At 25.4% G+C, this 26,409-nt stretch overlaps 1 protein-coding gene across 2 annotated transcripts; it reads left to right on the top strand.

Annotated features, from left to right (window-relative positions):
• The first annotated feature begins 430 nt into the window (after positions 1-430).
• LOC114122918 (phosphatase and actin regulator 4-A) lies at positions 431-26,107 on the top strand. 2 transcript variants are annotated; one of them, XM_027985719.2, is made up of 14 exons: positions 431-1,357; positions 4,167-4,343; positions 4,414-4,521; positions 6,664-6,789; positions 22,042-22,326; positions 22,405-22,662; positions 22,722-23,022; positions 23,199-23,234; positions 23,296-23,438; positions 23,568-23,724; positions 23,822-23,877; positions 23,942-24,045; positions 24,116-24,288; positions 26,015-26,107. In XM_027985719.2, exons 1-14 carry the CDS (start codon positions 1,087-1,089, stop codon positions 26,028-26,030), a joined length of 2,211 nt encoding a protein of 736 aa, XP_027841520.2. In that variant the 5' UTR covers positions 431-1,086; the 3' UTR covers positions 26,031-26,107. The 2 variants fall into 2 exon arrangements, with proteins under 2 accessions (XP_027841520.2, XP_027841521.2); XM_027985720.2 differs by lacking the exon at positions 23,199-23,234 and having other exon boundaries at positions 432-1,357.
• The last annotated feature ends 302 nt before the right edge of the window (positions 26,108-26,409 follow it).

Below are 26,409 nucleotides of genomic sequence, written 5' to 3' on the forward strand. Positions count from 1 at the left end.
TGATCTTATAAAGTTCTCAGTTTATGAATAGGTAAAGTGCCTTTGAGCGTTTGCGAAAAAATTATTCTGATAAAAACTATATGGATAAATCTAATTAGTCCTAATTTTTCACATTTAATCAACTAATTAATAAGTCATAATTATTACGATATGGTTAGGCTAAGCTAGGCTTAATGCTTATAAGGGATTATCATTAATTGCGGTCTAGTCTTGTAGTACTATAACGGGATAGGACAGAATAAAAATAGTCCAATTTGGCCTGGGCACGCACCGGAACGAATGCAGAATATTATACCGACGATAAAAAAACGTTTGGAGATTTCGTGCAAACGTCAGCACTGTGTACCCACCTTTTATTTTCACTCCCACCTCTCATCCACAACGGACCTCTCTCGGCAATCGTTTTAATCTCTTTATCTATGGAAAATTCCGAAATTCCAATACACCTCCCCTCCCACCAATCAACCCGTTGATTTTCCGCCGCCGTACAACAACAATAATAATAATAATAATAATAATAATAATAGTAATAATAGTAATAGTAATAAATAAATTAAATTAGTCCGATTAGTGTTTCCGTGTGCCAAACCGCGGTGGTTTTCCGTGACAGCAACACTCGACTGGACGCGCGCGCGCAACGGTCGTTCGAGCGTCCCCGAATTCCGATCGGCGTACGTACATTTATCATATTATTTCATTTTCCGTTAATTGAATGTCGTCGGTCACCTTACGTCTATGATGCCCACGAGAACCCAAAACGGCATCGCCAGACATCAAATACTGGCCGCCGTGCATGTCAGTGTCGGAGAACGCCAATGGAACTTGGTGCCATCCTGATCTATTAGGCGGACTCGTTCGCCAGGTCCACCTTAAACCCTCAATAAAAGTGCTTCCCGAGTGATTTGTTAATTCGTTAAATAGTATTAATTATATGATATATTTCTCTTTCTATTTTTTACCTACCAAAGGTACCTAGTTGTGTTATATGTGTTTGTTTTGTTTCTGTTCTTAGACCGATGTAATTTGTAATACAAATATTAGTGAGGTTGTGAATTTTTAGTTAGTATGTGTCAATAAAGTGATAATATGTCTGTACGTTTGTCCAGCGGGTGTCTACCCGCAAATGGTGAAAAACCACTTCCACCCTCATCAGACAAGATCGATTCTAATGGCCAGCAGAACAATTTGCAAGACCATCAACAACTACAGCAACAACCTAGGAGTAATAGTATGGACTATTTAAACTTTGAGGAGAAAAGACAAATAATTGCGTCTTCCTTGTCATTAACGGATTTCTTGCATACTAGTGGTACAGCTACTACCCCTACGTCACCAACTACTGGAAAGTTTATTATTGGTAAGCACATTTTTAATGGCTGCTTATAAAATTTAGATGTTTTCTTTAAAACACTGTATGTTTATTAGTAAACTAGTAAACTGTATCCTTAATTTAGTAGGCTACTTAATAAATTGCATATTTTATTGATATCTGTAAACTTAAGATTTTATTCAAATATACAAATCTATTTCATATTATATACCCATTCATTAAAAAACAAAAAAAATGAATAACTAATTAACTACATTATTTTGTACCTACTCGGTCAAATTCACAAGTATATATATTCAATAGTTTATAAGAAAACTAAAACTACACATTTTATCAATTTAATTGCCTGTTTAAAAACACATCCTATACTAATAGGTATAAATAAGTATAAAAAATAACTAGGTGTTAATTATATATATTTTTTTTAGATTTCATGTATTTATATACAATTTTATTTGAGTTTTTAAGTTCTTGTAAATTGTTTTTTTCGTCAGGATTGCAATTTAAATTATACCTTATATAATATTTATCTTATCAGGGAATACAATTTTAGACCAATAAATATTTAAATTATAATATTGATGCTTATGTTATAAGCTTCATTGGATGATTAATTCATGGTCAACAAATTGACATCAATTTATTTATTTACAGTGAAGAGTAAATGTTTTCACAATTCTATCCACTTAAAAAAAGAATAACTTCTGAACTCTTAATAAATATATTTTGATTTTGATTCTGTTTGACTGTTTCAATAAAATAGTAAATATGAAAAGTTATCTAACATAACATTTTTATTTTTTAAATACCCACTAAAATGTTAGGTACCTATTATATTATAATATTAATATGTATTGTGTTACATTAACAACATTAAGAATGACTCATACCTACTTTCAAAAATTACAGTTTTGTAAAATATGAGTATTAAACATAATTTTATTAAAACTATACAGTTTTATCTTTTAATTCTTGCATATTTTAAAAGTTAAGCATAGGTTATTAATAGTATTATCTATTACTTATCTTGTAGTTGTAAACTCTATGATCTACAAGATGATCTATATAACTTTTTGTAGCTTCTTTAAATGTTTAAACATAGGTAGTTTATAGTAATTTTGTATATTGTGAGGTATACAATTTAAAATAGACAATAAGCTTAAATGTAAAAATTCTTTAAATGTTGGATATGCCAATTTTATGTTTGAGCCAGCTAAGCCAGGGTTAGGTTGTTAATTGTATTATTTATTATTTAAAAGTTAATTTATAAATCATAATACATAATATTTGCATTTAATTATGATTTATAATGTTAGTGTATTATTGAAAATTATTATTAGTTGAGATTTAAAAAAGAATCATTGTATCTAGCTTATCTTTATTTCTAAGTTGTCTAGAATAGAAAAATATTTAAGTTTAATTTTATTCAATCTAGGTAAAAGTTATTAGTACCTACCTATATTAAGTATGTATAAGATAATTTAATTTTACTAATAGTTTTGTTTGTTGCATTCTTCGCCTTAAATTGCCCTTAGGCCTAAATATTCAAATTTAGTTTATTTTTTTATTAAATAGTTTAGTTTATTATTATTATTTTAATAATAATATAAATATTATGTATATAGTTATAAAATTGTATATTGTTTATTATTGTAAGTATATTGTTCTTATACAGCAGAACTATAAGATTAAAAAATATTTTAAGTGACTGATAGTTTAATGCACCAATATTAATTATATAATATGATTTTAAACAATATTAGTTTCATAGTAATAGGTTAATAATTAATTATTTTTACATAGGTATTTAGTGTTTATTTCTATTAATTTATAATTGGTACTTTATGAAGATTATTTTATTTTAATGTTGATGACCTATACATAACAAACCTATAGTTAGGTTGATATTACCTATATACACATCACCATACACATTCCCCAAATATCTTTAGATATTTTTTTCTTACACTATTGTAACGGTAAATTACTGTGAAAAAAAACAATTTGGTCATTCTATTGTTATGTTATATGATCTTGTAAGGCATTGCATTTTAAAATAAGCTATAGGACGTAGATAGATAGGTATTCTATTATACTAGTTATATGCTTTTTATAATGTTATTGAAGTTTTAGATATTTATAATGATAAAAAATAAGTTAATTTATACATTTACCTACATAATATTATAAATTATTATCTTCTTTTAAATTAGTAATATTCCTACAAATTATTTTATCAAAAAAAAAAAAAAATTTATACAAATCAATATAATTTTAGTATTATTCAGTATGTTGTATATACTACTTTCATTAATATTATTTTGTATTTTAATTTTTAATTTATACCTATTAGGTACTTAAATCATTTTATGAGTACTATAGATTTTTTTTTATTTCTTATATGACAAATAAATCAGTGGTATAAATACAGAAATGAGACTGCATTAGGACCCTGAGTCTAGGGAGCCTTTCTGAATACTGTTTTTTTGTCAATGATAAAAAATATTTGTGTTGAAATTGTGTGATATACGCCACTGATTTTAATCTCTTATTTTTAAACTTACCAAGGTTCTTTATAATTAGATAAAATTAAATGTAAAAATGTCTATAAAGTATTTACAACTAATATTAGTAGGTATTATATTTGTTTATTATTTTCTAAACTATAAATTAATTTATTTCTGAATACACATTTAAACTGTATTTATAATTTTGTACTTTGTAATATTATAATTTAGTTGCACGACAATGAGAATATAATGACTGTAATACAATTTATTTTATTATATGATTTCTTATATTACCTATTTTATTATAAATTTTAATACATTTTTAGCCAAGAAACAAAATGGTACAGCACTTCGAACTAATAGCTTAGGATCAGGAACACGTACCAGTCCTTTACAACTAGATCGAAAACAACCAAGCAAGTTTTCTGCATTAGGTAAACTTTTCAAACCATGGAAATGGAAACGAAAAAAGAAATCAGAAAAATTTGAAACGACATCTAGAAGTATAGCTTTTATTTTTCAGGTCAATAATAATAAATTGGTATAATTTATTTATTAATTTTTTTTTTATAGATTTGGAAAGGAAGATCTCAGTGCGAGCAAATCGAGATGAATTAATTCAGAAAGGAATTCTCTTTTTAGATAGTCCAATGGCTCAAACACATACGATCTCTGAATCAGGTATGATATAGTTTACTTAATTAAATTGAATAATAACAATCATAACTTAATAAGACTGAACTGTTAGAAATATTTTGTATGTATTTATTTATTAGTAATAAGTAGTATTGATACCACCAATTCATGAAAGTTTTATCTAATTTTGGTATCATTTATAATTATATATTATTTTATTATAAATGGAGCTGTTATGTATCATATTCATGTAACCCTTAGCTCATTTTTTTTCGACCCACGGCTATCAATATAAATGGGATTAAAAAAATAAAATTGACAAGAAAATTTTAATATTTAAAATGATTTAAATTTAAAAAACAATTCAATGAGGTGATGTACATGCTTTTTAAAAATATGTGCCAGTACGATATGTAGAAACTGTTAAATTTGAATGTAAAATTATTTCTATGCTTAGTAGTACTTATCAATGTGCGATTGTGAGCTACTATTTTCATTAATGATCAGTCATTAACATGGGCGCCCATAAGTAAAATTTTAGGGGGGGTCAAAATAAAAAATTCTCAAATGTAAAGATAATAATTATATTATGGTAATATTTATTGAGTTACAAGATTTTAATATTTTTTTTCCAGGGAGGGCCCCTTGCCCCTCCCAATGGGCGCCCATGGTCATTAATCACCCGTTAGATCCAGATTTAATTTACACACATCTAAATTCAGTATTAAAAGTGACTATGACGTGTAATAATATTTCTCTTGAAATTGAAAAGTTGGTAAGAGAGAAGAGATGTCAAATATAGTCACTTAAGGGGATTGGAAGCATTGATTTTCTGTCTTTGTCTTACACACGTGGAATATAGGAAAAATAGCTATACGCGCCCCACACAAAAATTAAGGTACTTCTAGTTGTTCGATTTAAAATATGTAAAGATGATTGAATTGGTATACAAGTTTACTTTGCATCGGTCGAAGCACTTTATCGATTGTTTTATTGTTTAAAATAAATACTTTGATGAGAATAAATATTTTAAATTTAATAAATTTGTCAATTTTTATTATTAAATATATATAAATATATATTGAAAATATTAAAAATATACTTCAACTGATGCAAAGTAAACTTGTATGCCAATTCAATCATCTTTACATATTTTAAATCGAACAACTAGAAGTACTTTAATTTTTGTCAGGCACGTATAGCTATTTTTCCTATATTCCACGTATGTAAGACAAAGACAGAAAATCAACGCTTCCAATCCCCTTAACTCTTAAATAAATTGGTTTGTTTAAATATTAGTGTACATTTTTTTGTAAGTTTAAAGAATAAAATAGAAAAATTTTGTGTAAAATATTTTTTTTCATTAAAGTTTTATGTGCGGCCCTCATAGTAAACTATCCAATATATTTGGCCCACTTGATACTTTAAGTTTGACATGGCTGGTCTAAAGCAAGGGTTAGGTTACTATTTTATGATTTCATGCCCCCTCACTATAATGAGGTGAAATTATGTCTTACATATGTATCAGAGGTGGCCAAACCACAGCTAGCGTCACAGACTTGTGGCTCGCATCTTTTCGTAATATTTCACAAAAACATTTTTTTTTATATGGATTTATGTATTATATAATAATATGACTTTTTTTTACATTTTGGCTCTTCCATATTTATTAATATATTTGGTGGCTCGCGAGACTTTTCTCTAGCCACCCTTGATATAAATAAATATAAAATTTTTTTTTTAATATTCACGCCTTTTGAATTTTTGTTTCCCCCCCCTCCCAGATTAAGAACTGGTAGTCTAAAGCGAATATAATTATATTAGAGATGAATATCTTATTTAGATGTTTAATGTGTGTATGCATAAAATAATCCTTCACATATGTATGTTTCTTGATAACTATTAGGATATGATAGATTGTTCAACCAATGCAATGTTGATTTTTAAAATTGCCTTCTCCCCCCCCCCCCCCTATAAAGCTTTCGCGACCCACCGGAGGGTAGTGCCTTACACTTTGAGAACATCTGAATTATATTCTCCTTATATGTGTATATGCATAATAAGTCCATTTTACTAATATACTTAAGCTTTACATTATGCTTCAAGAAACTAAGAACTTTTTGTATAAATATTATTTTTGTTAATTGTTTAACCATCTATTTATTTGATTTTAAATTATTTTATTAGATAATTCATCCCAACTAAATCAAACTTCAAGTGGAACAACTACTTGTGTTACCGTCACTCCTACAATTGGTTCATCAATGCTTTTTCAACAACAACAAAATAGATATTCTAACCAATTTATGAATGGTAAGTACAAATTACAAATCATATGACACATTCAATGAAAAAAATAGCAGTTAAATAATAAAATACATTAAAATTATAATTATCCAAATATTAATATTAAGAAAACTATGTTTAAATTTCTCATTAATAGTACTGAGAATTACAAAAGTGTGTGTTATAATTGTTTTTGATTAATTGTTTTAGAATAAGAGAAAATATACATGAAAATGTTAATATAAATATTGATGAATAATAATAGTCTGTTTGATCTAAATTATTAGTTTTAATATTTTTGTATCAAATTAAAAGTTTAATATGCAAATGTATTAAGAGGATGTCAGCGCACTGTTTGTTTTCTCTTTCTCTGACCCATGTAATATTTCTCTTGAAATTAAAAAGTTGGTGGGAGAGAAGAGATGTCAAATATAGTCACTTAACTCTTAAATAAATAAATTGATTTGTTTAAATGTTAGTGAAAATTTTTTTGTTGATAGTTGTTTTTTAATATTTTTTGTTTTCTTTTTGTACCTGCTGTTTTCGTAAGCGTAAAGAATAAAATAGAAAAATTTTATATAAAATATTTTTTTTCGTTAAATTTTTATGTGCGGCCCTCATAGTAAACTATCCAATATATTTGGCCCACTTGATGCTTTGAGTTTAACATGGCTTTTATACACGTTATTTACACATTGTTAAAACATAATTGTTTAATTCTTAAGGTTTGTGTGTACTATTGCACTGTGAATAGTTAGTTTGATGAAAAATCGCGTAAATTGAAAGTTTAAACTACAATTTCGTTCAAATTTTCTAAAAGTATATGCTTTTCATATAGTACGGAATATTTGATAAGGATTTATAACATTTGTGACGTAACACTAATCGGCCGTATTAATTTAATATGATATGTGTTTTTCTGTGGTTCGTGCATGTATAGTGTATACACGAATACACGATAACTGATAAATAGTCGATTTTCAATAATGGTGGTTTTGGACAATTGCATCTAATTTTTTATCATATAAAAATGTTTAATATATTTTATAAATAATATATTTATTATAATATAAATATATAAATAAATTGGGAAAACCAAACAAAAAGTTATTGAAATTATTTGAAATTTTTACCAAACGTTAATGTCAATGTTTTACACATGACGTATAATTTAAAAAATATTTAAACTGATCTGTTCATAGATATTATAGATTTAAATTTGCTTTGATTATTAAATTCTGAATGAAGTGATTAAATGTATTGATTTTACTATGATGTATTTTCTTGTCCCTGTGTACAGGATAATTTATCGAAATAATGCTTCAATTTTAAACTTCAGGGGTGGTTTCCGATGACAAAGTGAATATCCTTGGTGCAATATAGAGGTCAAAAGTAAAAAAATTCAAGTAGTTTCCAAAAAAATCGATTTTTATATAATTGTAACTCAAAAACGAATCACTGAAAATATTGTTTTTTTTTGAAGTGAAAAGGTTAAGTTTTTTTATGATTCTTAAAATTGTTCTTATTGTAGTTTTCACCACCCACTGGAAAGTATATCCTAAGCTAAAATATCATCTCCGTTCAAAATCGTTTTTCGTATACAATGATATCTATCATATTATACATCAGAGCGTTTCTCACTTGACCATTCCTCTTTTTTTTTAATGCCAAAAATTTATTGAGACGTAAAAATGCTTGAAAATTCATAAAATATACTAATTTAAAATTATCGAAAATGTATACTGGTACCTACCTAATTCTGTTAGCATTTAAATTTAATAAAAAAAAACTTCGGACGAAATTCATCAAAATCACTAAATTTTACAAACTATTTTGTAGTTCGAAATTCATAATAATTTTTATTTTATTATCTTGGATTGGATTTAAAAAATTAATACAAGATTTCTTATTTATTTTCCTACCCTTAGAAAAAATAAAACGTTTACCGGAAAGTCATATTCATATTTTAAGACTGTTCGAGGTTGAAATTTTTATGACATTTGATGTTTATCGTATATTAATAACCGTAAATAGGTACTGGAAATTTTCACCAAACATTTAAATTATCTTTTTAGAATTTAGAATCTTAACGGAGTGATAAAAGTATTGATTTTAGTATTTTACAATGATGTGTGTGTGTGTTTTTTTTTTGTGTCTGTGTACACTGTGTACAGAATTACATATTCGAAATAAGGCTTTAATTTCAAACTTTCGGGGTGGTTTCCAATTGCAAAATGAATATCCTTGGTGCATTATAGAGGTCAAAACTGACCATTTCATAACAGTTTTCAAAAAAATTAAAAAAAAACAAAAAATAAATGACGGAAAAACTTGAATTTGAAAAAAACCAGTTTTCGACCTAATCGATTTTTTTATATAGTTGTAATTCAAATGTTAGTGTTATCTATGTACAGTTAAATTTTCAAAAATTTTGACTTTTTTTGAGTTATTTACAGACCACTGAAATTTTCGATTTTTATGAGAATTTTTTTTGAAGTATTGATAAACAAATATTGGATGACCAAAAAAACTTGAAAATTGAATACAAGGTTCCTTATGAGTTGTTCTAATTGTAGCTAAAACAAATTAAAAATCGTTAGTCACAATTTTTTTTATAAGCGTTTATAGATCAAATTTTTACGAAATCTGTCGAAATCGCGAAAATTTGCAAGTAATTTTGAAGTTGATAGATCATAACATTTTTTGTATTTATAAACTAAGGATTAAAAATACAACGTTGTAAACATAAGTTTTCCTTCAGGTAGCTATAGAGAAAACTTGAAGCATCATGTAAGGAAAATTTTAAGTGCGAGTTTGAATTTTAAATTTTTACGAAATAGCGTAACGATTACGATTTATCCTCAAACGATTTTAAATATTTGTTATTATTCATAAGTCAAAAAGTATAGGTCGTAGATACTTGTAAATTTCACCAGTTATTTAGATTGACATTTAACATGATTTAATTTTCAAAATATTTTGATTTTTTTTTGAGCTATTTATAGACAACTGAAATATTTTCAATTTTTCTGTAAATTTTTTTTTGAATTGTCGATAAAATTTTTTGGCCGAGTCAATTTTACTTAAAATTTAATTCAAAGTTTCTCATAAGTTATTCTTATAGTGATTAAAAAATTATAGAAATACATAGGCACAATTTTTTTTGAAGTTCAAGTATTGACAAAAATTCGTCAAAATCATGAATGTTTGCAAATTATTTTGTAGGTATAATTCATTAAAAATTTGCATTAGTAGCTAAGAGTTGAAAGTTTAATACAAGATTTTTCATAAGTTTACCTTACAATAATTATAAATGAACTTGAATTTTGGTATATTCAGGCCATATAAACAAACACCTTTTGGCTTTTTCACCAACCACTGGAAATTATATCCTAGGCTGACCAATCATCTATGGTCAGAATCGTTTTTCGTATACTATGATACCTATTATTGGATTCAAATTTAACACTTCTATAATATATAATAGTGATCCACACGACACTTAATGTACAGCAGAGCGGTACCCACTTAACCGCTTTTTTAGATATAGACGGGGTTAAGTAACCAAAAAAAAAACACCTTTCTTGTATCGGCATTTTAAGTTTAAGTTTAAAAAAATTCGTTAAAATCACAAAAATTTACAAACTATAAATATTTAGTAGTAAAAGTTGTATAAAATTTTCAATTGTTTTCAAATTTATCAAAAGGTTTGAAAATTTGATACAATGTTCAGATATTTTTTTTAAGTCGTTTCTACTAAACCTAAAAAACTAAAAAATATACAATCATAATTAATTATTTATAGATATTTACAGTTATAATTTTGACAAAATATATATTTTAATCTTAAATGAATTATATTGTTATGATTAAAAAAAATTATTTGATGGAACTTAAACTTTTATGTTTATTATATATTTATCTATATGTAATATTTTCAAAATCTGTAGATTAATTTTAAGATATTATCTATTAATGGTGTGAATCTATCGATACTGTTTGTTTGTGTAACAATGCAGTATTATTTATGGTTTTTATTTATTATATTATTTATCAGTCTATAGTATCATATTATTTTGTCGAATTGAAGCCATTAAAATACATTTCCCCATTTACTTACAATTCATTGTTACAGTAATTGGACACCTATTAAATACATAATTGAATCCCTAATAAATCTCAATATTATTAAATACTTTTTAAAATTATGTAGTTATTTATTAATAATGTAAAATTCCTAATCAGTTCACTTAATATAATAATTAAAATGTATTTAATTTCTCCAATTATTATTATTTTTTACATTGATCCTTCCCCCATTATCAACTAGATCAACTTATGTAACTGAACTACTGAACCCACTACATAAAATTTATTTACAGAAATTACCATTAAAATTGAATCATATGCTTAGTTCCAAATCCTTGCGACAGATACAAAACAAAAAAAAATGTAAATAATAAATACGCTTGTAAGCATTTGATGTTGTTCTTAATTTTTCAGAGTAAGTAATTCTCACAGTTTTGCCATAAGTATTAAATTATGTTTTTCTCTCCAAACGCTTATAGAAATAAAATTTTAATTTACAGTATGTTTTAACCACGATAAACAACTTCATAGAAATCTTGTAAAGGATTTTAAAATTGTGTTTTTTGAAAAACATCATCATATTATATTATTTTTTTCTGGTGAAATAATGCTTAAAAATATAAAAATAATGAAATATTAGTAAATTAATGAATTACTTACAAAAACATAAGTTAATATTTTTATTATTTTGTACTGTTAAAAAACGTAATGACCAAAACAAACAAACAAAAAAAAAACATATTATCATAAAAAAAATAGTGTATGATGTAGAAATTTTACTAAATACTTATTTTTTACTTTATTTTAAATATTTTCTATTACTTTCTATCTAGTTACCGAAAAATCAACTGTATCCGTATGACTGCATATTTAATAGTATAGTGCCCCCGTTACATTTTAGCTCTAGTTGCTTCATTGTTAAAAGCTTAAAAGTCGTCTACTCTATCAAAGTTAACCTACAAATTATATTTACTTTACAGTGTAGTAGGTAATAATCGATTTTGATAAATTCATTATTATTTATTAGTGCGGCAAAAAATAATTATTTAATTATACCACTAAAAAAAATAATTAATTTATGTACTGCGTATTGCTATTTAAGAATAAATAACTACACACCTAATAGTTAAAGCAGTAAAGTTAATAAAATGTTTGTTATAAATGTATAATCGTTCATTTCGAAACTTACTAAAAACGTTGTAATATAGGATTTAAAAGGCTTATAATGCCATTAAATAATTGTCACTGTAATAATACTTATTTTAATTAATTTTTTCCTGTAAATTAATGACATTTTAATTTCAGTTATCTAAACAATTTTATTTTATAAAAGTAAAAAATTTATATTTTAATTTAAATTTTTTATTCGATTTATTTCAAGCAATATACGATAATACCTATTATAATATTATTATTACATTTTAAATTTGAATTTTTATTATTTTATAAAAATAATTTAAAAACCATTTGTTAATTTATCATCTGTAATAAACTAATTATTTACATTTTAAAGTAAATTATCTAGTCATTCCTACTATATTAGGTAAATTATCGAATGTACCTTTCCCGCCTATAGACGTTATTGAGTTGGCTACCCTGATTGGATTTTTAGGTAAGGCGGAAATGAATTATTACACACAGGAAAAAGTAATGTTATGTCGTGTATTCTCCACTATGCCATGGGGCCCCCTCAAATCGCATATCCACGGCAACGGTAGTTAGGTTTTTAAACTTCGTGTGACGTGACCTGCCGTGTAGCTGCTGCCATTTCATTGCTGGTTAATTTGTTTTTTTTTTATGAGCTTTTGACAGTATACCACTAGACGATTTACAAAGGTCAACTTTGAATAAAATACAAACAACTGCCTGTTTTTTTATTTATAAAATATCATAATCCTGCTTTAGATCGAGTTGTAACTAATTTATTCATGTTACCTAACATCCGAACTACCCCCAAAACAACCAATGATGGGATATATAATGAAATGTTCTTGTTTTCACAGAGGTATGTTACATATTTGTAAACGCCAGTCAAATATTGTAGTTTTTCTTTAAAGTAAATTAATATTTTATTGCTATAAAAATTAAAAATAACCATTATTAAAACGAATATAATTTTTCGTATTCCTTAATGGATCAACCTTCTGTGTAAAAACAATTATTTAGTTTATTTTTGAAACTTATTTCTAAAATGTTTTTTAACATAAAATTTTCCGAGTTTCATAGATTAATACAATTACTTTTTGTAATACTAATTTAAATTAAGATTTTTGTCATATTACTTATTTAAATAAATAACATTCAGAATTGGTATCTAAAGATTAATGAAATATATAGGATAAAGAAATATTAGAGTCAACAGATCGTAGTTATTTTTTCTATATTACTATTATCTATAATATGTATTATTCTAATATATTTAATATTATGTAATAATATTTTATTATTTATTATTATATTAGTTCTTTTAGTATGTGGAAATTATATATATATATATTAAAAATCGAATATTTTTTTTATGTTGCGTGACATTCAATATAATATATTACCAATAACTAAAAGAACGCAGGAACTTAATGGCAGTATTTTTTAAAATCAGTTAATAGATTGGTACAAAAAGCCAATAATCACAATTATATTAAAACGTATAGCTAAAAAAAAATATATAATTATTAAACTTGTAATGTTATCCTATATAATAATAAATATTAAAAAAGATTATTAACTGTAATTTGAGAAATTTAATGTATTGCGATTTTGATAGAAATCGAGATTGTATTACTTGTTAGTTATGATCAGATTATAAACTCAAGTCACGGTTGGTGAGAACTAATAATGGAACATTGATATTAACTATGTTCATATAGCGATGTTCATCTTCATAATATGATCGTTTACGTATGGGAAACATAATAGCATTAACAGTTATAGTAACTGTACAGTATGTAAACTATCTTTAATTTGTGTCACATTCATAAAATATAAAAATAAATAAATAAAACTATAAAAAATGATTGGGTAAACTATGTATTGTATTTATATTTCTAAAATAAACATTTACTATCTCCTGTCCTTCCGTTGGTATATATTTTTAATTTAGAATAAAAAACTTGACACAATCATTCATATTTCAATATCAACTAAAAATATTCTTTGTTTAATAGTTATTAATTAATTTAAGTGTTTTATGATTTTTGTTTGAACTTAATTTGTTTAAATCATATCTATTTAATTAATATGTTTATAAGCTGTTATTAACTCATTATTTCATCAAGGAGTTAAATTTGGCTTTTATTAATATCACCTAATATTAATAAATTATAGGTAATGTAAAATGTATTTATTTTAACAATTTGTGAAACAATTAAGTTGCATTTTATTATCTAATTTTGTAGGCATTTACTTTTACTTTCTTTCATAATTTTATATAAAGGTTTGGAATCTATTTTTTTTCGTTGGTTTTCTCAGAAATTTTTTTTTTTATAAATATTAATAAATAAAAACTCGTGTCACCGATTTCATTCATGCATCATGTGCCAAATCACGTATTCACGTAGCAGTGACCTTAGTCAAGACCTAGTCTTTACATTTATTTATTATATTATGCACGTTGCACATTATTTTAGATTCTTAGCTTTACTTTCTTGTATTACATTTTAAATACATAACTAAAAAGTTCCTTAGTATAAGTAGTATACTGTATAGTTAAGATGTATATATTAAATCAAATAAGTAGGATTGATACTTTAATAATTCTCGGAAATATTTTTCATAAAATACAAAATGATTCACCAAGCATGCCACCGTTTTTCCTTGAATTATGAATTTATTCAAGTTCTGATTTTTTAAATTTTAAGTCTATTTAGGACTATAATTTTTTAATTATTTAGGTATTATATACCATACGAAGAGTGTATTTTTTAAATTAAAGTGAGAACTTTGTTAAATTTTATAATGTAAATTATTTAGCAGATATATTTTTTTGAAAATTTGTATAATCAAGATTCTATCACGTAGGTAGTTAAAATAAATTTAATATTATTAATATAAAATAGACATGAGAGTTAAACTGTCATCGGTATATCCACGGTGTTGAGAAGTATAAATTATTATAATAATTTATATAAGGCAGTAAATATAGTGCACTATAAATAAGTACAAAAATAAAATATACATTTAATATAATAACAACCAAGTAAAACCTCAAAATTTTAAGACTTAACTATAACTTATAAATTACCAGGCTATTCAAATTAAACTTGTATTTTTAAGTAACTTTAGGTTTAATATTTTTATATAATGTGTACACTTATACTGTCAACATACATAGTTTGCATTCACAATTAAAAAAATTTTTAAGACTGATTGTAAGGAATAAGATAATAGTTAGTAATCCTAAAAGTCCTTTAGTTCTTCTCGTTAAAAATAATTTTCCACTAAAACACTATAAAATATAATAAAACGAAAATTTTACCTAAATAATAAAAACAAAAAATGTCAAACGTATCAAAATTTACAATTCAATATAACCTTCAAAATAAAAAAAAAATTGAATATTAAGTCTTATAATATATTTTTAGTTAAAAGTGAGACGTGAGCATCTACTTTTAAGAAGAATAAAAAACCAACTTGCTAGTTTATCAAATATCAATGATTTATTCTTCATAAATATTTATAAAATTTTATATTTAGCTAATTAAAATACTGTTTACTCTTTGTAAAATAGGATTTGTTGTTGCTTTTATCATTATAAAAATGCATATAACATTGTATTATTTATATTTATATGTGTAATTAGTATTTCTTTCTGTAGTTATTTTTCATATCATTTTTATTAATATCGATAAAATAACGACTGGAGTTTGGTATAAAATAAATATTCTAAATTTTAACATTAACCCTAGCTGCTTTAATCTGGGGGTGCTAAAATTAAACTAATATCCCCCTCTCGTTCTGCCATTGCTATCTCGTACAGGAACTCTCATATACCTATATATAATAATATATCCTTGCATGTATACAAATATACGTGTGCGATGCACGACGGCGCAAATTCGTGTTTATATACGTTCCATATTATTTAATGGGTGTTTCATAAAGTATGCAATTTTTTAAGTGCATGGAATTTTTTTGGTTAAAGGTTGCCAACCCTGTTTTAATTATTTTTGTCATCTATTATCACTCCGATTATAGAAGGTAATTAGTTTTTATTTAACTTAAAAATAATTAATAATTGTCAAGAAGCGATTCAGTAACCATCAGCGTGATTTATTGCATTTTCGAAAATTGTATGCATTATAAAACACTATTTATAAAAAAAAAATTGTATTTATTCTCTTTAAAGATAATGGATCTTACATAACATATTAGTATGAAGTTTATGAGTTCAAAATTTTAAATACGTATAATTTCATGTTAAACATATATTAAGTTTTCTTAAAAGTTATTTGAAATAGGTGCGATAAAGAAAATAAATTATTATAATTTTATTAGTTAATACAATTGAATAATTAAAATACATTCTCGCATTATTAATATGGATATTGACAAATATAAATTTTTATATATTTCTATATAATGTTGGTAATATTATAAATACAATTGTGCAGTTATGTACAATACAAAGCTATAAAACTAAAATTATCAATAATTACTATATATATAATATCATGATCCAATTAATGTAACAAGTAATAGACTAATATTCTATAAATTTATTATACAATTATATTTTTTACGTCTTGAACTCTTGAAAGAGATGATGTAAAAATTATTACCATGTCCATGTCTAATGGTAATATATACTGTTAATTTTTGGACTGATATTTCTAATATATGTGGATTATGTGAATTTTGTGTGGACGATGGTTGAAACATTAGATATTTACTTGGTATCATATTATAATATCAGTGTTCAGTTTTAAAGTATGAATATTTTTGATAATGAAAGTTCGGAAACCTATGTTTTGCGAATACATCTATATTCGTGTATTGTATAAATTACTAAACACACGACAACTAGTTTTTAACATTTTACGTTTACGTTGGAACCAAGCGTCAACGACGCGTGATATGCAAATAATAAATTGGCACTTGTTGTTTATTTTTAGAAATTCTGCAGCGCCACCACGTGTTGTTGATTAATTAATGTGTGATGCGTCATCAGCAGTGGCGTTAGGATAGGATGAAAATAATAATAAAGTATTTGACAATAACATTGTGTCCAATAGTCCACTTAATATATAATTATTTATGACATGTAGATGTTTTATGACTAATGCATAGAGAACAGTGGTGGTGATGTCGGGGGCGGTTCATGAGTGAAAATCGCGGGGGTGCTATTTATGTATTTAACATACTAGTGTATAGGCGTATAACACTCACCAACCTATATGGGATCTTAGAGTTTTACTTGTATCTTTATGTTGATTTCAATAATTCTTTTTCAATTTTTATGTATATTTTTTTTTTATCTCGTAATTGGTAGTAAATTATTTTATTTTCCAAAAATGCCAATGTACGAACTATAATAACCGTTTTATTTTTATCCATCAATAAACATTTCAAGTTTATTGTTGTCTAATTTAGATGTGCCTATTTATTTGATTTGACTCTTACTAAATATGTTCAAGTAATGAAGTAGCTATTCGTGCCAATGACACCAACACAATAAAAGCTATTTAGCAGCAATATTAATAATAATTAATGTTATATAATACATAACAATAGATTATATTGTAGCAAAATACTATTGTGCGCGCCTGCGTGTTGTTTTTATAAAAATACCAATATACTATATTATTATATCATAGCCGTAGCATATTTGTTGGAAGAACATAATATTATTATAATAGTAATATTAGTGTATAGTTGAATGCCAGAGGTGCAACTTCCCAGTTTCTCTGCGCCGCCTCCGTTGCCGATGTTTTGAACGGGTGGGCGACTAGTGTAGCGTTAAAATTTCCTCGTATAAACGAGCGTGCTAGACAAATTTTAGTCGATATATTTATTAGTCGTCGCGCGTTCGTGTAGCCATCACGGTGATCGATATTTTTCTTTCCCTTCTTTTCATCGCTCAACGAACTATATCCCATTTTCTAATGATCATAATCAGAATTCAGATATTGCACAATAATCGACAATCTGCCGTTCGCGTATATACTATTAAAATATAACATCATCGTTGTCAGGAAATCGATTACCGTGTTGAAATGCCTTCGGTAGTCAACGATAACTTCAGACTTCGGACCCAAACGGGTTTTCCTATGGACAGATATGGGCCTGTCGCCGCGATGCGTACTTTAAGAAAGAAGAGATCATCGCCGCCGTTGCACGCGATCGTCATCCGTTCGACAGCGCTCGTTCGAAAAATTGAAGGTAAAAAACTATATTGTTGTACCTGTGACGGTTGAGTGAACGGTTTGAGGGAAATCCAATTATTTACAAATGATAATAATGTTATCGTCACGCGCGTGTCCAAGTACTCTACGTGTGGTGCGGTTGGGATACGCAGTCAATGTCAAAATTACTGTTCGATGAAACAATTGATGCTGTGTTGTTTGTATTTCACACGTACGAATATCAAAATTATCGCATTTTTCAAATGCTTTTAAGAGAAGGGTTTATGTATAGTATATTACTGCGTAACGGCGTAACTATAATCGCGTGTGTGTTACTATATCGACTATGTATAATAAACAGCATTTATGCAAAATGCAAAATATATAGTATGGATCGATATTTAATTTTTGTCTTTTCTATTTACAAATATTCCTTCTCCAAAGTAAAAAATTGAATTTAAAAAAAAATGCGAGATTGTCTTCATGTTTCAATAAGTCTGAATTTCGCTGAATTCCGTTTATCATATATAAAATAATAATAGGTAGTACGGATTATATTATAATTTTCAAGCTAATACTTTTATATCATTTATTCAAACTTACCAAATTTAACCACTTTTTATTTGTTAAATTTATTTTGAAATTTAATATGAAATATTTACCTTTAATTAACATACTTAATAAATATCCTTACTCTATAATATAATATTATATATAATAACGCCATTCATTGTATCTTTCAGCATTTTTTTCTTTATTATATTATGTTAAATCTAATTATTAATCCATTTTTTCAATTAATATTATTCACACGAAGTACAAATTTACAATTTTGAAATTTCAACAATAAAATAATATCCATGATTTTATTCAAAACGAATTTACAAGTATTCTTGAAACTTACGTCTGTAATAAAATTTTAAAAAACTAATACTTAATAGTATATAATAAAAGAAATATTTTTTTTTAATAATAAAAGTTGATTATGTATTTATTTAAAAAAATTACAAATATGTTTAAATTATAATGTAAATGATTACAAGAACAGTGAGGAACAAATAATATTTTAAGTATAAAACAAACATTAGGCTCGAATTTGTATTTATATTTCTAGATTGATAAAACAAATTACTAATTATGTATAATGTTAAATGTTAATATATCCTTTGTTATAAACTTATAACTTTTTGTAATTTTATTTTATGTGAAATAATAATATTTTATAATCATATAAATATATATTATAGTTAATCGAATAATAAATCAAATTTAAGTGTGTAACTAGCGTTATATTCAGCGGTGCTTTAAAATTACTCGTAATAAACCATAAAACATTTATACAGAAACGAGAAATTTGTCATAAACGTTGAAGTAACAAGTATATGTATATTTTATAAGGCCTAGCTATTATTAGATTTTTTTTAAAACTCTTGTAGTTTTCATCCGTGTCATGGTCATAGATGCCACCCTTCTAAAATTAAAAAATTAAATCTTAACATATCGATGTTTTCAAAAGAACAGTAAAAACGAAAAAACGAAATAATTTATAAAGCTTTCTTGGAATAAATTATTGTACACCTGTGTAGCACTATATAGCACTTTGTATAATCTTTTCAGAAATCATAAATATTTTTATATTCATTAAGTTTAAATTGATAATATTATCTATGATTTATTTTTTTATTGATATTCATTACTCACATACCTACATTACATTATTTCAATTATTAATTAGGTATTAATCATTTAATAAATGTTACTTAGCATTTGCAAACTCTATTAAATACATTCATGAGCACAGACCAAATTTATTCTCAAAAAGTTAAATTTATAACTTGATGAATATTTACGTAAATGTTTCAGATTTGTAAAATTTAAATAAAATACAATATTTTATTAACACTTACAGTTGTATGTATAAAATACAATTTTATTTTTGCAAAGGTAATTTTCAACAATACAGTTATTTGGTTACACGCGGAAGTGTACTAAAAATAAAAATAAATACATCTAGTTATATTTAAAAGCAGCTATTTTTAATGTTGAGTACATTTAATAAACCTCGTTTTTTGCATTTTCACGTAAGTTACTAAAATAATTAATTTTTGTAATAAATATTATTTAAATTTATAAATTTGAATTTGTTTCCTTGCTCATCAAATAGCATTAAATTAAATATTTTGGCATAATATTAAATTAAACTTTTATTTTAGCAACTATTTTAAATATCATCATTGTGCTAGTTCGAGGTATTTAATTTTTTAAATAAAAATATTAATTTTGTGATAACTTTAATTTTTAATAGCTTTTGTATGTAGGTACATAGTTCTTACTTTTTATTATATTTTTTACTGATTAAAATGTAGTATATTTAATTTAAATTACTTAAATCAACTGCCGTCACTATTATTATACATAATACAGTGTTATTATATCAGTTGCTTGTCTTCAGTAAACATAATATTTGCAACAAAACATTAGAGAAACATGTGCATTATCCATTGCCAAATATTATTACGTTTTAATAATAAACATGTACATTTACGTCGACACTATCGAATACTAATTATATATCTATGTACTTTACTTTAATCGATATAATTTTATATGCCAAATCGTTGTTTTAATTTATACGCTCTAAATTATATTATACTATTTATCTATGTACAGAAGATTATTAATCAATACTTGCACTTATTCAGTTATACACATATTGTTTTAAATATTTTTATACTATGTACTTAATATTCTTCACATTTTTGTGTACACTTGTACATAATTTCACTATAAGGAATTTAAATTTAATTGGGTCTTTAAGGAATTTAGAATGCCTTTAATTGTATACTTATTAATATAATTTCTATCGACCATTATCAATATCCATTTTTTAGATCTCTGAAAAAACTCATGTTTTGATCAGATTAAAATTAAAACACGCAACATTAATGATACGTGTAGATATTTTGCAAAGAATAATAAATATTTGGCAACTCACGAGACCATAGATTAGTTAACTATTTCTGGACCATTTAAGTTATGTGACGTGAAATGGAATGTGTTGATCTAATTTTAGAATATTTAGGCCTTGTACTAAGGAATAATAAAGAATGATTAGTTACATCAAAAATTATTATTTTTGAATGTATTCTATTTTCTCTGATTTCGTACGAAAAAAAAAAAATTACATATCTGCCAAATATTGATATTTAGCGGCCATGGCTAGTTTGAATAATATTGTGATGTAGTTGTGAATTGTAGATAATATTATGTAATAGTTGTATGTGAAAATGCCAAGTACAATTTTTTAAACTATTGATTATTTGAAAATTATTATTAAGTAACAAACGTAAAAAGTATAATATATGATTATATTATATTATATTTCTACTAATAAATAATCATCGATTATTTATATTTTACATGCTGTAAGCTAATGCAACATTATTCAAACTTAATAAATAATTGTCGCTTTGATATTATTGCATAATTATTCATAGAATTATATACCTTTATTTAGTTAAAAAGTAATCTTTTTATTAAATTCAAATTAAATCATACGATACTTCTTGATGCATATTTTTTATAATTTTTATACGTTATATGCATAGATGTCGCGTATTATATTTTCACTAATAGTATAGACCTAAAAAAAATAGTTAGAAACTATTTTGCACATCAAAAGGTTAACATATTTATTAAATACTGTACTTTTACTAAAAATTCCAAACGTTTTATTTTATGAATGTATTTAAGTTGGTTTATACACTTCCATAAAAATAATTGTTTATGGTATACAATAAATTATACTAGCATATGATTATAATAAACTTATTATTTTTCATTGTTTTAGACTTGAACAAAGATAACAAGACTGAAACAGTGCAAGGCCATAATGAGCCAGTAGAATTAAGTTTTGAGCAGCAGCAGCAACAACAACAACAACAACAGCAGCAGCAGCAGCAGCAGCATGTAGCTGAACAGCCCAGTAGCTCAAAACCTGAACGACCAAATTCGCTCACGGGTCCTGGTGGCACACTCACCAGACGTCTGTTCTGTTACCATGCACCTAATCAGTCATTATTGGTAGGATCAGGTCAGTCACCTACCAGACCTCCAAATTCACTATTGCCATCAGGTAATTAAACCACTAAATGGTAATCACGCACACCTACATAAAATCATTTACTAATTTAATTATTTTTTCTGATCATAGGTTGTGAATCTCCGAAGTTAAATTGTGATAGGACATCTTCGATGATTATGCCTGGACAAAATATGTCTCAGTTGGCCAGTGGTGTTAGGACAGGCTATTATCATTCCAGCCCTAGAATGATGTATAACAATCATCCTGGGCATTCATCATTAATGCTTTCTGATTTACCTGAACCCCCTATACCGGTGTCTGAAGTTGGCCCAATACCTCCACCACCCATGTTCAGCTCACCAGCTCAACAATCATACTTATATCAACGTAATAATATTATAAATAATAAATAAAGTAAAATGTCTTAAGTGGTTTTGTTTAAACAGATAATAATCGTCAAAATCATCGTACAAATGATAACAATGACGAAGAAATGGAAATGGCACCTAATGAAGATGATTATGACGATGATGACTATGATGAAGAAGAAGATGATGATGATGAAGAAGACGAAGTAGACGATGATGATGATTCTAATGGATTTAGAATAAGAAGTCGTCACAGTTTTCCTAGTCATATAGAGCAGATTCCTGCTAAGGAACCTGTTTTTAATGCACAACCTCTTAAGTCAGCATTGAAAAAACCATCAACACCTAATCAAAATCAAGAATCATCACAATTGCTCAAGTATGTTGTTAAATAATAAATATTGTATTAAAAGAAGTAAATAAAAATAATTTGCAATAGTCGAGGTTATAAGAAAGAAAGTGAATAGTTTGCCTTTTTGCCAATTATTTGGCAATCATTTGGCTCTTCATTTCTTTATTATTTTATTTTTTCTTAATTTGTTTATCGCTGCATAGCAAAAGGGCTCCACTTAAGCCCAGGATACGGTTTTGGTAAATTTAATTTAATTTTTTAATTATTCTACTATTAATGTTTTTGTTAATTAAATTTCAGTGGTACTAATCGTCCAATAGTGTTTGGAATTTCACTACCTTGTTCATTACAAGAAAATAAAGAAAATGCTAGACCTAATGAATCTAGTGATGATGACAGTTCTGGTGATGGACCCATATTGTACAGAGATGATAATGAAGAAAGTGAGTTAATTTAACTATTAATATTTAAATTAACTAAAATTCTTTATGTTTTATTTAAATTAGATAAAATTTAATTATGAATCTGGCTAGTAGTTTGTATAATACTTCTTGAGTGTACTTAATTTTTAGATCGATTGACTGAAAAAATTGCAAGAAAAGATAGTCTTGCTATTAAATTGGCTTTACGTCCCAATCGACAAGAGCTCATTAATCGTAATATTCTTCAAGTTCAAAGTGAAAAAGAGCGACAAGAGACTAAAGAAGTCATTGGTGCTCGTCTTATTAGGTATTTTCATATTATGTATATTTAAACCTTATACAAATATCAAAATTATGTCTTAAATATTCGTTTATTTTTTATCTAAATAAAAATAATTTTGTAGACGTTTGAGTATGCGCCCAACACAGGAAGAACTTGAAGAAAGAAATATCTTAAAAAGTAAAATATTTTGTTACATTTTATTTTGTAAATTAATTTTTTTCATGACTAAATTGAATTTCAGAACAAACAGCTGCTGAAGAAAAAAAATTAAAAGAAGAAAAAAAACGCATGTTGTTAAGAAAATTAAGTTTTAGGCCAACAGTTGACGAATTGAAAGAAAAAAAAGTAAGTGTTTTCAACTTTCAATTTTATTTATGTGTATGTATTAATCATTATTAAAATTCTAAACAATTAGATTATTCGATTCAATGATTACATAGAAGTGACACAAGCACACGACTATGATAGGCGGGCCGATAAACCATGGACTCGGTTGACAACCAAAGATAAAGCAGCTATACGAAAAGAACTAAATGAATTTAAAAGCTCAGAAATGGAAGTGCATCAAGAAAGTAAACATCTCACCAGGTAAGTTTTATGCTTTTGCCATTGCTAGCATTAAATAAAATGCTTTAACATTTAATTCCAATTTTCGTTAACCTTAGTTTCTTATAAAATCTCTGAGTAGTTAGTAACATATTTTACATGATGAATATAATTTTAATAAAGAATTTATTTTTTATCAGTAATTTTTAAAGTAATAAATTAAATATCAACAACAGTGGGTAACATATTATTATAAGATATATTTTTATTAACATTAATAAAATTGGTATTTGTATTTTAACTTATAAGCAAGGCTCAAAACTTTAAACACTCGCATATTTGTTTAGAAAGACGTGTATATTAAAATTATGGTTTGATACAAATTCAATCTATAGCAAACAGATTTCAAATAAAAAAAAATGTGTTGCATTATTTTGCATTTTTGTTATTTTTTGTAGGAATTTGCATAATTTAGGTTTAAGAACTTTTATATGCATAATATTTCATAGATTTATTGAAACAATTTTTTTTTTCACAAATTTATAATTTTAACAAAATAAATTAATTCTTCAATGGTTATTTTAGTATTGTTCCCAATGTACTCAACTTATTTATTATTATCTCTATTATACTGCAAAATCATAATAGTGACCGTTGATCAACCCATGTTTATTTTTATCCAATTTTTTCAAATTTACCAATATATTAATATTGTACCTTTAAATGGCCATTTTATTTGTTCTCTCATGTGCCTAATTTTTGTGAATTGTATTTTATTCAATAAATTGTATACCTAAACATATTTTCCAAATTTAAAACATAAAGTTTTAATCCTTGCTTATAAGAATATTATTATTTAATAAGATATACTGAATAATTCAACTTTCGATTATCCTTGGATTAAGGTGGCACAGCAACTATGGATAAGCAAATTTCTCAGTTAATCCACTAAATTACTAAAGGAAAATTCTGATTGAAACAAAAGTGCTATTAGTGTTATTACTTATTATAATATGCACTATATGTTGCATTAATAAACTTTTCTCAATTAAAAATAACCTAAAACAATGGCCAATTTTTATCGCACCCTTTTAAATTATATCAGTTATCAACTTTAATTGTTAGATTTTGTTTCTGATGATTGGTATAGGCTAAAAAATTGTTTTACAACATTAATCTTAACAAGAACATTAGTTAAGTGGTTGATAAAATAATAAAGTGACGCTCCCAGGAGCATGATGCTCGGTGTGTGCAACGCCCATTGCTATCATCTAAGCTCTAAGCCTTAGATACTAAGGTTTGAGATATTTGTAATACTAATATAATAATAATAGTAATAATAATAATGTATGACAAATTTATTTACACATAATAATCATAATATATCAGAACAATTCTGTAAGCTATATTGATTGGTTGTATGTGATGTAATGTAGGTGTATATACTTATGAAATTATTTAATATGTAATTCAGTGGATAACCAAAGATAATCAATTAATAGTTTACTAATTTACTATTTGTATAATTCTACTCAAGTAGATGGATCACTATAATATTATGATTGATAAACATTAATAATTAGAGTTTGGAATTGAAGGCAATACAATCAATAGAGAATAAGTTTAATGCATGAAATAAAATTCAATAGTTATATTAAATAAATATTATATAGTTATTGAGTTTTTATTTAAAAATCATATTATATAAAATTATATTTATTTATTTATTTATATTATAATTTTAACAATGTATACTTTTTGTTTACAGATTTCACCGACCATGAACTTTATGGATATTCTCACACGACATTCAAGCTAAATTTATATATGTATTCATTAAAAAAAAAAAAAAAGCAAAAAAGAAAGAATACTAAACAGAATTTATTGGCTGTTAATTATTCTTGTTTAGATAAAAATTAGATTTTAATTATACATATATTAGTAAATTAAATATTTAAAAATCAACCAAAATATTAAATAACTTAAAAATGTATTAAACAATTTTTATCTGGTGAGATAGAAAAACAATATAAATTATGATAAATATTAGACTCTCTTATTTTGACAAGAAGCTTTTGTCCGTCCACATAGTGATTATGTGCAATATTAATTATGCAATAACTCCAATATATAAATATATATATATATTTATATATAAAGAAT

This window comes from Aphis gossypii, chromosome 2 (assembly GCF_020184175.1).
Source record: "Aphis gossypii isolate Hap1 chromosome 2, ASM2018417v2, whole genome shotgun sequence".
In the NCBI taxonomy this organism is placed as follows: domain Eukaryota; kingdom Metazoa; phylum Arthropoda; class Insecta; order Hemiptera; family Aphididae; genus Aphis; species Aphis gossypii.